The sequence below is a fragment of the Bubalus kerabau genome, chromosome 2 (genome assembly GCF_029407905.1).
Source record: "Bubalus kerabau isolate K-KA32 ecotype Philippines breed swamp buffalo chromosome 2, PCC_UOA_SB_1v2, whole genome shotgun sequence".
In the NCBI taxonomy this organism is placed as follows: Eukaryota; Metazoa; Chordata; class Mammalia; order Artiodactyla; family Bovidae; genus Bubalus; species Bubalus kerabau.
Window position 1 is genome coordinate 96,893,281 of NC_073625.1, and position 14,663 is coordinate 96,907,943.

Sequence of the window (14,663 nt, forward strand, 5' to 3'; positions counted from 1 at the left end):
ACCTAGTTCTCTATAATTAACTTAGGAGCAATGTAATTCTTGCTCTAAGGGATCTTAGTAAAGATCCTGTCCAATCCATTCATTTTCAGATAAAGAAACTAAGAACTACAAAGATTAAGGGACTATTAAAAAATCATTAATCCAACACAAGAGTCTGCATCTTATGAATCTCAGGCTGGTCTTCTTTTTAACTATATCACAATTTAATTAGAATTGGGCATATAATTAATGATCCCTGGCTAAACTCATTTACATTTTTATTTTATTCCATTTGTGAATTTACATGAACTTCAGGACCCATTTGTTAATTCTACAAACGTTGGTGCAACAGGCATTGTTTTCAGCCCTAGGGAATACAGCAAGGAATAAATCAAAGACCTGTCCTCAAGGAGTTTTCTAGTGAAAAAAATCGGTGGCTTGAAAAAGAATGACAGGAAAATGGGAGCGCTGTAATGGAGGAGAGTACAAAGTGCTGGAGGAGGAATGAAGCAGACATGTCCATGCGGCAGTACCATGAAAGGCATACCTAAATTTGCAAAAGGAATATTCCAGGCAAAGGGATGTGCCAAGGCTTGAGAGGCCCCAGAGAGCAGGGTGTGTGAAAAGGAGTCAATGCAATCACTCTAAAAGGTGGGCACAGAGGAAGCCCGTGGTGTGTGGAAGGAAGAGCTCTGAAATAGGCTAGAGGCAGTTCATCCCTTGTAGGCCACACGGCTTTCTAAACCCGCACTTGGGCAAGTGCAACATAAAACGCTGAACTCCTAGCGTATGCCGCTGAGTGTGCAGTTCATCAGCTGGATTAGTATTAAATTCTGTGCTTTATGACAGCTCCTGAGGAAAATGAATAACCTTATGCCAGGACTACTTCTTCTAAGCAGGTCAAATTCAATTCAATAAATATTTATTGAGTGCCCGCTATGTGCAAGGAACTGTGAAAGCCAGGGAGAGAAAAAAATGCTTTTATAAAAACAGGATTTTAAGGAGAAAAATCAAGCTCACCACAAGGTTCAAGTTCAGATTCAAATGACTTAGATGTCTTCTAGAACTCTCTAAGTTGCTCCCTAGAATGACAGCAGGTCCCAACACAGAAGAACTTTCACGGAGAACAAATCTACAGTCACATTACAAAATGATGGACTTTTTAAGGCACCAACTGGTACACAAAAGGATTGGCTCATTACTCTTTGCTTTTGAACTGAAAGGTAAAACATTTAGTGTTGGAACTGGGCTAAAAATTCCATTATAGTCAGTGACTCAAAGGGTTTTAAAGAAGACTTTGGAGATCACCAAGACCAACTCCTTCCTTGTGACACAACAACACTTAAACACAGAAATGGAACTTAGTGGAGTTTACTGCTCACAACCCCGCCTTCTGAACTTACAAGTGAGGCACTTTCTCCTTAAAGGTAGACAGCTGCCTGATGTAATTCTTGAAATGTGTTTCAAGATTTTTAAGTAGACCTCTCTGTATATGTCTATATATACATCATCCCACACACATCAAAAATACATTTTATATATATTATACACACTGTGTATTTCAATAAATACATGAATATGTATTCAGATATATAAAATACATATTCAAACATATCAATGCAAAGACACAAATGTAAACACAGGATTTACTAGTGCTATACGAATTCTCAAAGCTGTTAATTATTTTTGGAACATTCTCGCATTTAAACAGTTTCCTGAATGTGCTTTAATTAATATTTCTAGCCAAAAGGTAACAAAGAAGTATTAGGTCAGCTAACATATTTCCTGCAAACAAGATTCAAACCAGCCCCTGAAATCTATGAAAGAAATTTTACTGAAGCAAATGCAAACTTCAACAGTAAGGAATTGGGTGCATACCACAGCAGACGTTCATTATAAAACACACCTCACTTCATGGAGCACTCAGTTGTATTAAATCAAGTATTATACCTTCAAAGTGAAATATCCCATTTTTTAAAGACAGTATGGGAAGTCTGAAAGAAATCCTTATTTGTGCTTCCCAGGTAACTAACTGTTCTAAGAGATTCCTTATTGCAGTTACTTAAAAGTTTGTTGTTATGATAAAAAGTATCTATGAGTTCTTCAGATTCTTTACATTTTATCTCAGCAAATCACCACTAAGTATATAAACGTATAAGAACTTATACAGCATAAAAAGTAAAAAATAGAAAAATAAAATAGAACTCTTTCTACATAGAGTATTAGCTGGGCAAAACCAGAAGGTTAGCATATGATTGGTTATGAATCTGGAAGTTACTCATAGTAGGATCTGGGCAAACCACCAATTTTTTTTATGGTTTTCAAAGTTTTCTTTAGAAGACTAATATATTAAAAAGCACCATTTAATAATTGTCTAGTTGTATTAAGAGGTCAATTATGTCTTCATTTGTTCACTATCCTTCCATATGAGAATGGAACTTCTTAAGGGTGAAGGGCGTATCTGTCTCACTGGTCTATTTCCATCACGTAATATAGGATCCTGCATATAGTAGGTGTAAAATAAAGACTTCAATGGAGAGAAGTAGGAAGATATGGAGGAAAGAAACGAAGTAAGGAGGAACCTCTCAGAAGTAATATTACAAAAAGAATATCCCGATCTATATTGAATAAATCTGTCGACATGAGTACAAAGCTTGGAGAAGAACTTGATCATTACAAATACAGAGGTAAAGGTCCTTTTATTTCTTGTGTAAAGAGGAAGAGTCAAACATGCTTGAATCTTCATATCATGAGCATAAGTCATACATGCTTAAATCTTCGTACCACGAAAACAGGCCTGAGAATCAATCAGACCTGGGATCTAGCCCTGGCATTCGCTAGCTTTACAACCTTGGGCCAGTTTCTTCTTCAGGAAACCATGGAAACTTCTAAGGATGTTACAAAGTCTCAGAAGAAGAAAAGTAAAGTGCTCAACACAACACCTGGCATGCAGTGGGCACTGGCAACTTTTTAGGATTTCTTCCCCTTCCATATTAGACCACAATACAGCAGAATCACTGCAGGTTTTGCAAAGGTAGGAGAATTAGACCAGGGGCACTGGCCACCTTGTTGAGGATCATTAAGAGTTCTTTCATTTGGTTCATGTGTGTGTAGACATGTGCACACTCAGTCATGTCCAAATCTGTGCCATCCTACAGACTATAGCCCACCAGGCTATTCTGTCCATGGGATTTTCCAGGCAAGAAGACAGGAGTGGCATGTCATTTTCTCCTCCAGGGGGAATCTTCCTGGTCCAGGGATTGAACCCACACCTCCCATGGGTGAGATTCATTACCACTGAACCATTGCTGAAGCCCATAATTAGTTCCTAAAGTTTGTTATACTACCTGAAATCCTTACAAAGTCTCCTGCTTTGGGCAGAATAGCAGTAAATAAGACCCAGTCACTACTCCTCACGTGGAATCAGTACATCGGTACTCAGCTGATCTGGAATCTTTTGAAACGTAGAATACTTAAGTAGTATTTTTGTAATTCCTATTGAAAAACAGTGTGAGCTTAACAATTATTTAAATATTAATGTGTTAAACAGCTAAAAATCTAGTCAAATATTTTCCAAACGTTTCTTTAATGACCAGGAGAAAATCAGAATCTTACAAATAAATTTGTAAAAATCTTAAATATGTGCCCAAGCAGAGTAGACACAGATAATACTGTGGTGTCATTTAAGTTGCAGGATGTTTTAAGGTGATCTTAATATAAAGGTTCAGGACTGATTTCCATTTCAGTTTTTTTACTTTCATACACAGTTAACTGCTGGAAAACTACATTGTTTGTAATATGCAATTTGAAAATATGGTTTAAATATTACAAATATGAGTTAAAACACTTTCTGACAACCCTAAGTAAAATTTCCAAATTCCTCCATAACTTCACTGTATATTTCCTCATTTCCCTCTTATCTACATATAAATTAGTTATCTACCAAGGATTGCCCTTCTACTTGTTCTGAGCCTTTCCTTCCTACACTGTAATCCACAGTACTACTTTATCAATTACCTCTTCTTCCATCTTAAATCACTCCCTACCTATATTCCTTCCCCTCAATTCTGAGAACCTCTACGATAGCATCCACACACACACAAGGCTATGCTCTGCTCAAATCTTCAAGCTATCATAACTTTCTTTCTTTTTACTAGTTGTCCCAGTTCTAGAACAATTTTCTTGAATTCACATACTGAATTTAATCTAGCTGTCACTTCAATCTAGCTGTCATTGATACGACATGGAAAGATAAACAATGGCCTAGACTCAAGAAATGTAATGATTTCTTAAATTTTCATTCAGCTTGGATTTTTCCATTTGAGCTTATTAGTTTTCTTAGGTGTTGAAATTACTTCCTTATAAAGCTCTCTCTACCCAGGAAATCAATATGCTCTCATTCCTTTCCTATCTGTTCCATCACTGTTCTTTGTAGGATTCGTTTTCCTTCACCACCATCTAATTATAGATACACAAGTGATACAGCCAAAAATTCCAATCTCTGACTTTTTCTCCCCAACTCTCACCTTCTAGTCTGACTTCCAAATCTCTTGCTGTTCTACAGCTTGAAATGCCACCTCTATGCGCATATCTACCAAACACACATTTCTAGTTTTAATTTCTTTCTTTAACTGCATATTCAATTTTCTGACTTCAAAATGGATATTTCACTCTGGCATGTCAAATTCAACATGGCCAAAAAACAAACATCATGCACCAGGCCCCAAGCTTCCTCTTTTTCTTCGTATGTTCCTTATCTCATTAAGGGCATCACTGCTTTTAGAGTCAACTAAGCTGAAAACCTCAAGAGCCACTTTCACTTCAACTTCTCCTTCATCCTCTATCTCTGAAGGGTCACCAAGACCTTAGGTTTTACTCCAAAATGTCTCCCACTTTTGAACCAACATTTGCTATATCTACTATCAATTTTCTAGCACAGCCCTTCCTTATTTCTTACCCAGTCTGTTTTAATTTCTCTTGATCATTATTTCTACCTTTAAAGGGTTTTTTTCCCCCTCTTAACTCATCCTTTCTAGAGTCAAGAGAGTAACTGACCAACACAGCCTTGACATTCTCTCACTCTGCTCAAACATTTCAATGGTCCTCTGCCTACTAAATAAAAGTCCAAATTCCTTGACAAAACACTCAAAGCCTCTTTAAGCTTCTCTAACTTTCCTTCGCTCACTCCATCATCTCCCTTTACCCATCACTCCTTCAGCCTGCTGTGTCCTCCACCTCACTGGAATCCAAAACATCCTCTAAAGAACAGCTAGATAATACTACCAGGTATACTACACCATACTGCCTACACCAACTTTCCACCCTAGCAAATGATACTCACATACTACGTTACAGCACTGTGTGGTTCACTCAGTAGTGTCGGACTCTTTGCAACCCCATGGACTGCAGCACACCAGGCTTCCCTGTCCTTCACCATCTCCTGGACCTTGCTCAAACTCATGTCCATTGAGTAGATGATACCATCCTTATTTACACCGTATTACAGCACTTACTGTATCTTCCAGGATAACATGGTTATTTATGATTGTCTATCTTTCCATACTTTGCATATAATTAATGAATGATGAAATCACTAATAGCATAGAAAGCAAATTTGAAAGAAAGAAGTTGATTCAAAAATCTGAATGGTTATAATTTTATAGGAGTTAAATGATTACTAACTAATGAAGCCTTCTATTAAAGGTATGCTCTATATCACAAGGATAAACCCAGGGAACTCTTGGGAAGATTCCTTTACATCTTTTACTTTATCCGAAAGTTTTACCTAGAAAGGACAGGAAGCAAACTTTGGGATCACTTAATTTATCTAAGCACAAATTCAAAAATCTAACTCAGTACTAAACAAAATAACCCAGATATGTATTGTGTTATCCTCTATCCAAGTCTATTTGGGCCCATGATCCTGCTAATAGAGAACAACCTCACTGAGGAAAATGAAATATGTGAAGAATAATTCAAATAAATGATATTCCTTATTCCAAGAGCCCAAGGACGGTGATATTCTCAAATCCATCAAACACAAACAACCGGCATCCGAAAATAAAGTTTTCGTCTATGTGCAATATTTTTCAGAGGTATGAGTAAATTAATTTAGAAAAGAATACTATTTTTTAATAGTTGCATGTATTTTAAGACATTTTAAATGAAAAGCTTTAAAATATATTATAGTTGAAATGAGATTACAAAGACAGAGAATAAATTAAATTCCAAGCTTGAAATGTATTAAATGAACGAAGGACAAAAGGCAGGAAAAGGCTGTTTGACATCATCACTTTTTAAATGCTTTTAAAACTCTGTCAGTAATATAATTTCAAATAAATGACAAGGACAGCAAGACAAAAATATAGGCAGGTACTCAACTTGTTTTGCTCTTTGGCATCAATTAAATATTTTTTAATTTCCTGAACATCCATGTATGCTCAGTACATTTAGTATTTATTAGACGGAAAATTGTTTCTTCCACTTTCCATCACCTGGCTAAGATGCTTGTGAAAATCATACTCAGGAACCTCACATTAATAAATCATCACTCCTACACACTGATTAGCAATCATTTCCTTACCCTCACCACAGCATTTTCAACAAGAATACAATAATGCCTTGCCTATAAAGGCAGTGGCCAGCAGAATCCAGAGAGACAACAGCCTAAGAAGTGGCCAGAAGAAAAACAAGGCAGATGTTGTTGACTCTGCTCCCACTGTACTTTGTATAGGTCTGTGTTACAGACCTCTCCATGTGACATGGCAATTACCCACTTACATGCCTGGCTCTGATGATGGTCTTGGAGCTTCCTTGACAGGTCTAGGGCAGATTTATATCTTGTCTAGCTTTGCATCTCCAGGTAACAAGGACTTCATAGAAACTCAGTAGGTCCTCAATAAATGTTTAGGTGTTTAAGAACCTCCAACTCTGTGAGGGTTTCGGAACAGACTCCACATTTCAGGTGTATATGAACCTCACTGTGTATTCATGACTAATAGTTCTGTCTCTGTATCAGAGAGGCATCCACTGATCTGAACAGTTTGGGGTCAGCTATTGACTTCCACTGACACATGGAGCTAAGACCAGAAAAGATGTCTAAAATAAATGAGATGCTTTGGGATATGTTACTACTCTTTTCACAATAAATGTACCACGTTAAGTTTGTGCCACTGATGTTTTCTTTCAAAACACTTTTTATCTTACAAGGAACACAACTGAGCAATTACTCCCTCCTACTCTCAGTGACCCTGCATAGAAAGCTTGCCCTCTGAAAACGTAACAGTTAGCTAGAACTGGAATCAGAGTTGACCGTTTTAAATTCTAGAGGCCAAGGAATGGTGTAACTACACACTTACTAGGTTTTTCCACCAAAGTCTAAGACTGCTTCATAAGCCCCGTGAGATAAGTTATTTTACTTTGTAGGTAGCTAAGACATACTGTACTTGGAGCTTGTTTACAAATTTACACTTCGAAGATTTGACCTTGTTGAAGAGGTTTTATAAAGAAAAATGCTGAATACTTAACCCTGTCTTCTACATAACTACCAGTTAGATTTGAAAGTTACTATTGTTATTCACAAGCTAAACTCTGGCTATGGCAGTTATTTTACAAAACAGTTAGGCAATGTGTCAAGGGATTACCTTTTAGACTAATAATAAAGTTCCTGATGTAATCACCAGGACAGTGTTCATTATATGAACCATTTCCTTCACCACTGACAAGCAGAAAGATAAACACATGTGGGGGTTCTTCTACACTATACAATTAAATAAAATATTCTTCCAATTAGTAACTATCAGTGCTTTTTCATTACTGTGAGATAGAGTAGCAATAAACGTACTGGACTTTCATAATGATTTACATGGTTTCCCTCCACAAAGCCCACAAATGCATACATAAACGAACACAACAATATTCAGCCTTGACAGATAATGAAGACAAATAAAGAAAGCCATACAATGCACCTTTGCCAATACCTGTACCCACAATCCACTAAGTAGACTTCAGGTAACAGATATCCTCGAGTCAAGATTCTCAGTTGGAGAGGCTAAACGCAAACCCACAAAAGGGTTAATAAAATAAACAATGGCAGAAGCCTTTTTTTTTTTTTTTTACCATTAACCCATAATAGATGGCCCATAAGCCATCTATTTTACCATAACCCATGATGAAATAATTAAAAGAGGATAAAACTTAGGTCAACAATCAGTTACAGGCCAAAACTACACACACATTTTTTAATGTTTCAAAAATAATGACTCTATTAACCATAGTTTACCACTTCCCCATACAGATCTTTTTCATTTGATGTTTTAATATTTACTTACAATTGTACAAACTCCGACCACTCAAAGAAGGGGGTGGGGAGAGAGGAGACCTCCCCGGTAGAACCTGACCCATTCTTGCCCATTCATATAACAGAGAAGTTAAAGAAAACCCTTGACTTTCCTTCTCTTACGCCCAACCAGTGATACAAGCATGAGTGACCTTAAATTGCTTACTCCTCAGAAAAGCAAAGACAGCTAGTATTGTGCCGCCAAATATACATAATTTTTCCAACTGCATGCTCCTCATTCTTAAGTATCCAATGTTAAAACGAAAACCTGACCTCAAGCAGCAAGTTGCAATGTTCTAACACTATGACATCATTCTATCTGAAGTACTTTAAAATTCACAATTTGAATAATTGGCAGAAGCTTAAATAGGTCACACTGAAGCCCAAAACTAAGGATATTTATCTGACAAAAATATTCTGGCTCTTCCTTTAGTGCCACCAGCCACAGAATGCCAGGCCTATCGTTCATCTACCCATCTGTGCTTTTCATAAGGATAAACAAAAATAAAGTAAATCTTATCCCCTGCCAGTATTGCTACCACCACCAACAGTGGCTTTTCATGGAAAATATTTGAACAGTTACGAAAAAAGTAAGGTAACTGCTTTACTTTTTACTCTTCATAATATGACTTTATGAACGCTTTAGCACACAGCTACAAAGAAATATTTTTTTAAAACTTCCATTTCTGCAGGTATAAAGATATCAAGAGCCCTGCATCAATTAATTTTATAATTAGCCCCAAGTATCTATCAAATGAAACTATAAAGGGCTACAAATATTTACCAATATATAGCTTACAGTACTACTGATGCAAAAGCAGAACTATTAATTTTGCACAGCAACAAACTACATCTTAGGCTTCCCTGGTGGCTTAGTGGTCAAGAACACACCTGCCAATGCAAGAGACTGGGGTTCGATCCCTGGGTTGGGAAGATCCCCTGGAGAGGGAAATGGCAACCCACTCCAGTATTCTTGCCTGGGAAATTCCAGGGACAGAAGAATCTGGTGGGCTACAGTCCATATGGTCATGACTTAGTGACTAAACAAGCTACATCTTAATCATATTTATTTCATAATCCCACTTAGTAAGACAGGACAGTGACAGCTACAGTTTTCCCAGCAGACCTCGGCAAAGTATTCAGGTTGCCTAGACTTGTCTGGGTACTGACATCCAGCACCATTTCTTCTTGTAACTTGTAGTTCATCTGAAAGCAACATGCAAAAACCACAGAGGTTTCTGATACTCTCAGTCCCACCACCTCCATCATAAATTTTCCTTTCACAATAAACAATGTGCAATCAAAAAGGTTTCCTGTTTCAAAATGGAATAGATGAAACAAACTGTGACTCTACCATTAACAACAACCAAAAAGTTCCTTAATGAAGATGAATTCTCAAAGATGAAAATGGACTCTCAAATACTGCTTCCTCACTTTAAGACTAATATGGTTCTTTCCCCAGTAATCATTCTCAGCATCACACACTGGATGTCAAGAGGAGTCCATCAGAGACTTCTCTTAAATTACTTGTATGCACTCTTTTGTTATCTAAGAGCAACACAACCTTACATAAGACAGAACAAACACTTCCAAACGATTCTATGCCATGCACCAACAAAGAGCAGCCAACAGTAAAAGCTTTGCATATCTGAGTCATATAGAGGAACTTTGAACCTTGAAGAGTAGGACAGAAGGTGAAAAAAAAAAAAAAAAAACAAGTCTTGGCTCTGAATTCAACTTTTCAAAACACCCAAAGCAGATATAAGAAACACGGTCAATCCGAATCAAAAGATTGTTGCCATACCAATAATTATTACTAAATGACAGTACAAACAAAACTGGAGAAAACCACATCCAGGGTCAACCCTGCTGTTGTACAGAAACAGTCAAGCAGAACTTACCACTTTGTCCATGAGTTTCCAAGTTTTCTCCACGGTCCTGCGATCCGCTGCGGCTTGCTTAGGGGGTCCAACTGCATCTTGAATAGCATCAATAATACCCAAAATCCGTCCTTTTCGGGGGTTTCCTCCTCGACCACCAGGGTTTCTGCCATTCATAGAATTTGCCATCTGGAATCTTAGCTCTTTGAAAGGAAGAAAAAAAAAAGTTAGTTGGTCTTGAAAATATTTATGCAACAGCAAACGGGTTAACGTGTACCCATCACATCCTCCTCCATCAGTGAGAACAAAATCCAGGGTCCCAGATTCAACTTTTCAATAGCGTGTGAATTTTTCACTCTCAATCTTTACACACAACACACAGGTTTAGGAGCAATGACCTTAGATCTGTTTTGGGAACACTAAGAGTTAAAGATGCATCATTCTCACATGGCAAGGAGTGAAGGCTTGATTAATACATAACTCACAACAACAGTAATAAAAACTTAGATTTCCTCTATCTACGTTAGAACACATCAGTTTCCCCCCTTCCCTGACTTAACCCCAATTCAAAAGACCAGAACTGCAGCCCCTAGAAAACACTTTGGGAGCCTCACTCAAAAACTGCACTTTCACTGTGATTTCGCCAAGGTATATAAACCTAAAGATTATTCTACAGGAGCAGAAAGGGCACGACTGTTGTCATCAAAGGCTGAGGACTTGGATTTTCCCGGCTAAAACCAACAAGTTCGGACTCATGAACACACGAGCACATAGTTCTTCAAACAACGCGGTTGAGGAGTTGTTCCCAAGTGAAGAGCCAAACGAACCAACAGACAAATAGCCCATTTTAAAAGAAAGTGAGAAACTGACAAGAGCGGGCACAGAAAGGAGAGAGAGTTCACTTCTTAGGTTTCCTACGTTTCATCTCCTCCAAGTCGGGTGGGGGTAGGGGGTCCAAAGCTTTGTCTCGGGACATCTGTGCCTCCCGGCTCAGGCTCCTCCCCTGCCACTCTCGGACCACAGCTTGGCGGGGCGGGGGAGGTGGACAGAGAAAGGACGAAGAACCCCTCCCGCTCCGGCACCCGCAGCCCCGTGCGTCTGGGGCGCTCCGCGTTCAGCTCCCCGGAGGACGCTCCTCGCTGGGTTGTCTGCAATCCCAGCCCCCTGGCTCCCCTGATTCCCTATTCCTCCTTCCCCGGCCCAGCCCGGGTCCCGGCTTTAAATACCCCTCTTCAAAGTGTGACGGCGGCGGCGACAGCAGCTGGAAACCGGGGCTGTCCCCTCTTCCTCCGAGGCCCGCGTCGGGCTGCCCCAAGCCCCTTGGGCGGAAAGCAGCGCCGAGCCTCCCCGGCACCCCCTTCCCTCCCGGCGTCTCGGCGCCGTAGAGACACGCGGGTGAGCGGGTCCGACTCTACGCGCACGAGCCCAGGGTGCGTGGGTAGCCCCGGCAGGGTGTGTGTAATCACCGTAAAAGCCCCGCTCCCGAGGAAGGAGCGACCCAGAGACGCCGGCCACCGAGGTGGGGAAACGCAACAATTACCGTCAAAACCAATCCACGCCCGCTCTCCCCTCCCGCCCGACTCTCAGGGAGGCCACGGGACGCCGCAGCAGCACTAGCCGGAGGAGGAGACCACTCGCTGGCCACCCCACCCCTGGAGGATACACACACAGAGAGCCAGGCGCGGGGCGGGGCTGGGGGCGGGGCCGCTCGGGGCTAGGCCAATCCAGCGCAGTCCTCCCGTACCCGACAGCGGGCGGCGCCAATGGACGGGAGGCCCCCGTCCTCCTCGCACTACCACCCGGTCCACGTCTCCCACAGTACACAATGGCCCCAGAGGAAGGCCCTCTCGCCACACGTCCCAAATGGAAAAGGATTCGGAGACAAATGAGGGGACTGGATTCACCCGAGAACGAAAGTCATAAAGGAAATGGAAGAAAAGATGCAAAGCACTAGGGAATTAACCAATAAGGAGTGGGCGGGTGGGCGTGAGCGTTGGGAAACGGAGCCAAAGCGGACTCTGGCTAAAAGGCGGGACTTCCTGCTTCGCTCACCTTCCTAGTCTTTTGTTTCATAGCAACAGAGTAGAGGCTGAGAGGGTGTTGCTTCTTGACTCTGGGCGGATACGAGGCTGAAGAATTCATCTCCTTAGGGCTGCCAAACTTCTACCCAGGACAGCAGCCAAACGGGTCTAAAGCATGGCTTCTTGTGGACTAGCAAAAAACAGCACACAGTCATTCAGCTTCTAAAATGAAGTATAAGCCTTTCACAGAATAGACTAGGGTTAACACCTGATTTCCAACCAAAACTTCCTTAATTTCTGAGCGCGTTTCCCTTTTGCTTTTAGTTCTGGAGGAATTGCTGATCAAATATCAGGTTGATGAAAAAGTAAACAATTGACAACGCAGGCCAAATTGTCTGCACTAATCATGCCAGGGCAGTAAAAGAACCAGACTACAGGAACTGCTAATGTATACACTGCACCTTTTTATTTACTGCAAGTTGCTGTGTAAATGACTGAAGAGGAAACGGCTTTTGTATTTTGTCTGAGTCACCTTTACTCTGTGTCTGCCATTCTCTCCCAGCATTTGTAATCTTTCTGTGGCTCCACCCCCAATGTCTTTAGAAAAGCCCATATCTGACCAGTCTTGAAAAAGCTACTGTTCTGGGGCCCTTCTTTCAACAAGATTATAGATAAAATAAATGTCTTCTATTAGCTCCAGCCCCACCACAGGTGCTACTAACAATTGCTCTAGATTGTTATGCTTCAGAATTTTTTTCCACCCCAGTGGCAGTGTGGAATAAACTTTACACCTTAGGTTTCTCAGATGTTGTAATATTTTGTTAATTTTAAAAAATATTTCTCTAAACCAGTTAACCTGATAAGATGTTTCTCAGTGGTTCTAACCACTTTCTAGTTAAATAACCGTTTTAGTGATAATGACTGTCAAGGATCCTGACTTCTTGTTAACATTCTTTATAGCCCTAAATACAGATGGTTAAAGTTTTCATTTGATTAAAACAGGCAAAACGTGGTCTTTGCAGCTGGTCAGGTGATAAAATGTGGTTCAGGAAGTAATTTTGTTTCTTTGCCATTATTTCTATGCCAATAATTAAAGAGTAGTTCCTTGTTTTCACATTGTGTTTATCTACAAAAGAACTGGCTTCTCCATATCTCTTCCACCCATGCATATCTCCTTTACTCATAGTGACAGTAGCTAAATTTACTAGAGAGACTCCAAAAGGGAAAAAAAACCAAACTTGGGTCACCATTTAAATAAATCCCAAAAGAATATATGTATAAAAGGTTTTTCAGCATGTAGGAAAAGAGTAGCTTAAGGAAACATTACAACTAAGCATATACATTCTTACTCATATTCTATACTCATATTCATACTCATATACTCTAATTCTATACTCATATTCATATCTAGATAAATGCAAAATAAGTAAAATACATGTTATAGCATGTGGCATTCTTTTGGTGTTACCTTTGCAACTGAAAGAGATGACTTAGTAAGAAAATAGCACTGACTATGGTATCAAGCATATCACATTGATACAAATTACAAATTTTGTGGGATATGGTTTTATGTATATGTAGATATATATACAACACATATACACAATGCACACATAATTTATTTTATATATTATAAATAGTACCAATAAATTACAGCTTCATTCTCCACTAGGTATTTTATTAAATCATGTTGAGTCCAAGTTAAGTTCTGGTGTAGTAGGGCTCCCATTTGAACCAGAACTAGGATTCAGGATTTGCTTGTGTGTGATGAACTGGGAAATAGATGGGGAAACAGTGGAAACAGTGTCAGACTTTATTTTGGGGGGCTCCAAAATCACTGTAGATGGCGACTGCAGCCATGAAATTAAAAGACGCTTACTCCTTGGAAGGAAAGTTATGACCAATCTAGATAGCATATTCAAAAGCAGAGACATTACTTTGTCAACAAAGGTCCGTCTAGTTAAGGCTATCGTTTTTCCTGTGGTCATGTATAGATGTGAGAGTTGGACTGTGGAGAAGGCTGAGCGCCGAAGAATTGATGCTTTTGAACTGTGGTGTTGGAGAAGACTCTTGAGAGTCCCTTGGACTGCAAGGCAATCCAACCAGTCCATTCTGAAGGAGATCAGCCCTGGGATTTCTTTGGAAGGAATGATGCTAAAGCTGAAACTCCAGTACTTTGGCCACCTCATGCGAAGAGTTGACTCATTGGAAAAGACTCTGATGCTGGGAGGGATTGGGGGCAGGAGGAGAAGGGGACGACAGAGGATGAGATGGCTGGATGGCATCACTGACTCGATGGACGTGAGTCTGTGTGAACTCCGGGAGTTGGTGATGGACAGGGAGGCCTGGCGTGCTGTGATTCATGGGGTCGCAAAGAGTCGGACACAACTGAGTGACTGAACTGAACTGAACTGATGAACTGAGGGAGTGATAGCCCTCCCTGCA

The 14,663-nt window shown here is 40.0% G+C and overlaps 1 protein-coding gene across 14 annotated transcripts in view; it reads right to left on the reverse strand.

Moving 5' to 3' along the window:
- The window catches only part of CBLB (Cbl proto-oncogene B), a 225,981-nt gene extending 212,440 nt beyond the window's left edge, over positions 1-13,541 (reverse strand). For 2 of the 14 annotated variants that reach the window (XM_055568033.1, XM_055568026.1), the window contains exons 1-2: positions 12,250-13,391; positions 10,219-10,400 (exon numbers count right to left, since the gene is read on the reverse strand). In XM_055568033.1, the coding sequence (XP_055424008.1) occupies positions 10,219-10,386 (168 nt within the window). In that variant the 5' untranslated portion in view covers positions 10,387-10,400; positions 12,250-13,391. Of the gene's footprint in view, positions 1-10,218; positions 10,401-11,423; positions 11,626-11,663; positions 12,191-12,249 lie in introns of those variants that run through there. The other 12 variants (XM_055568041.1, XM_055568036.1, XM_055568035.1 and 9 more) reach the window with 11 other exon arrangements.
- Positions 13,542-14,663: the final 1,122 nt, after the last annotated feature.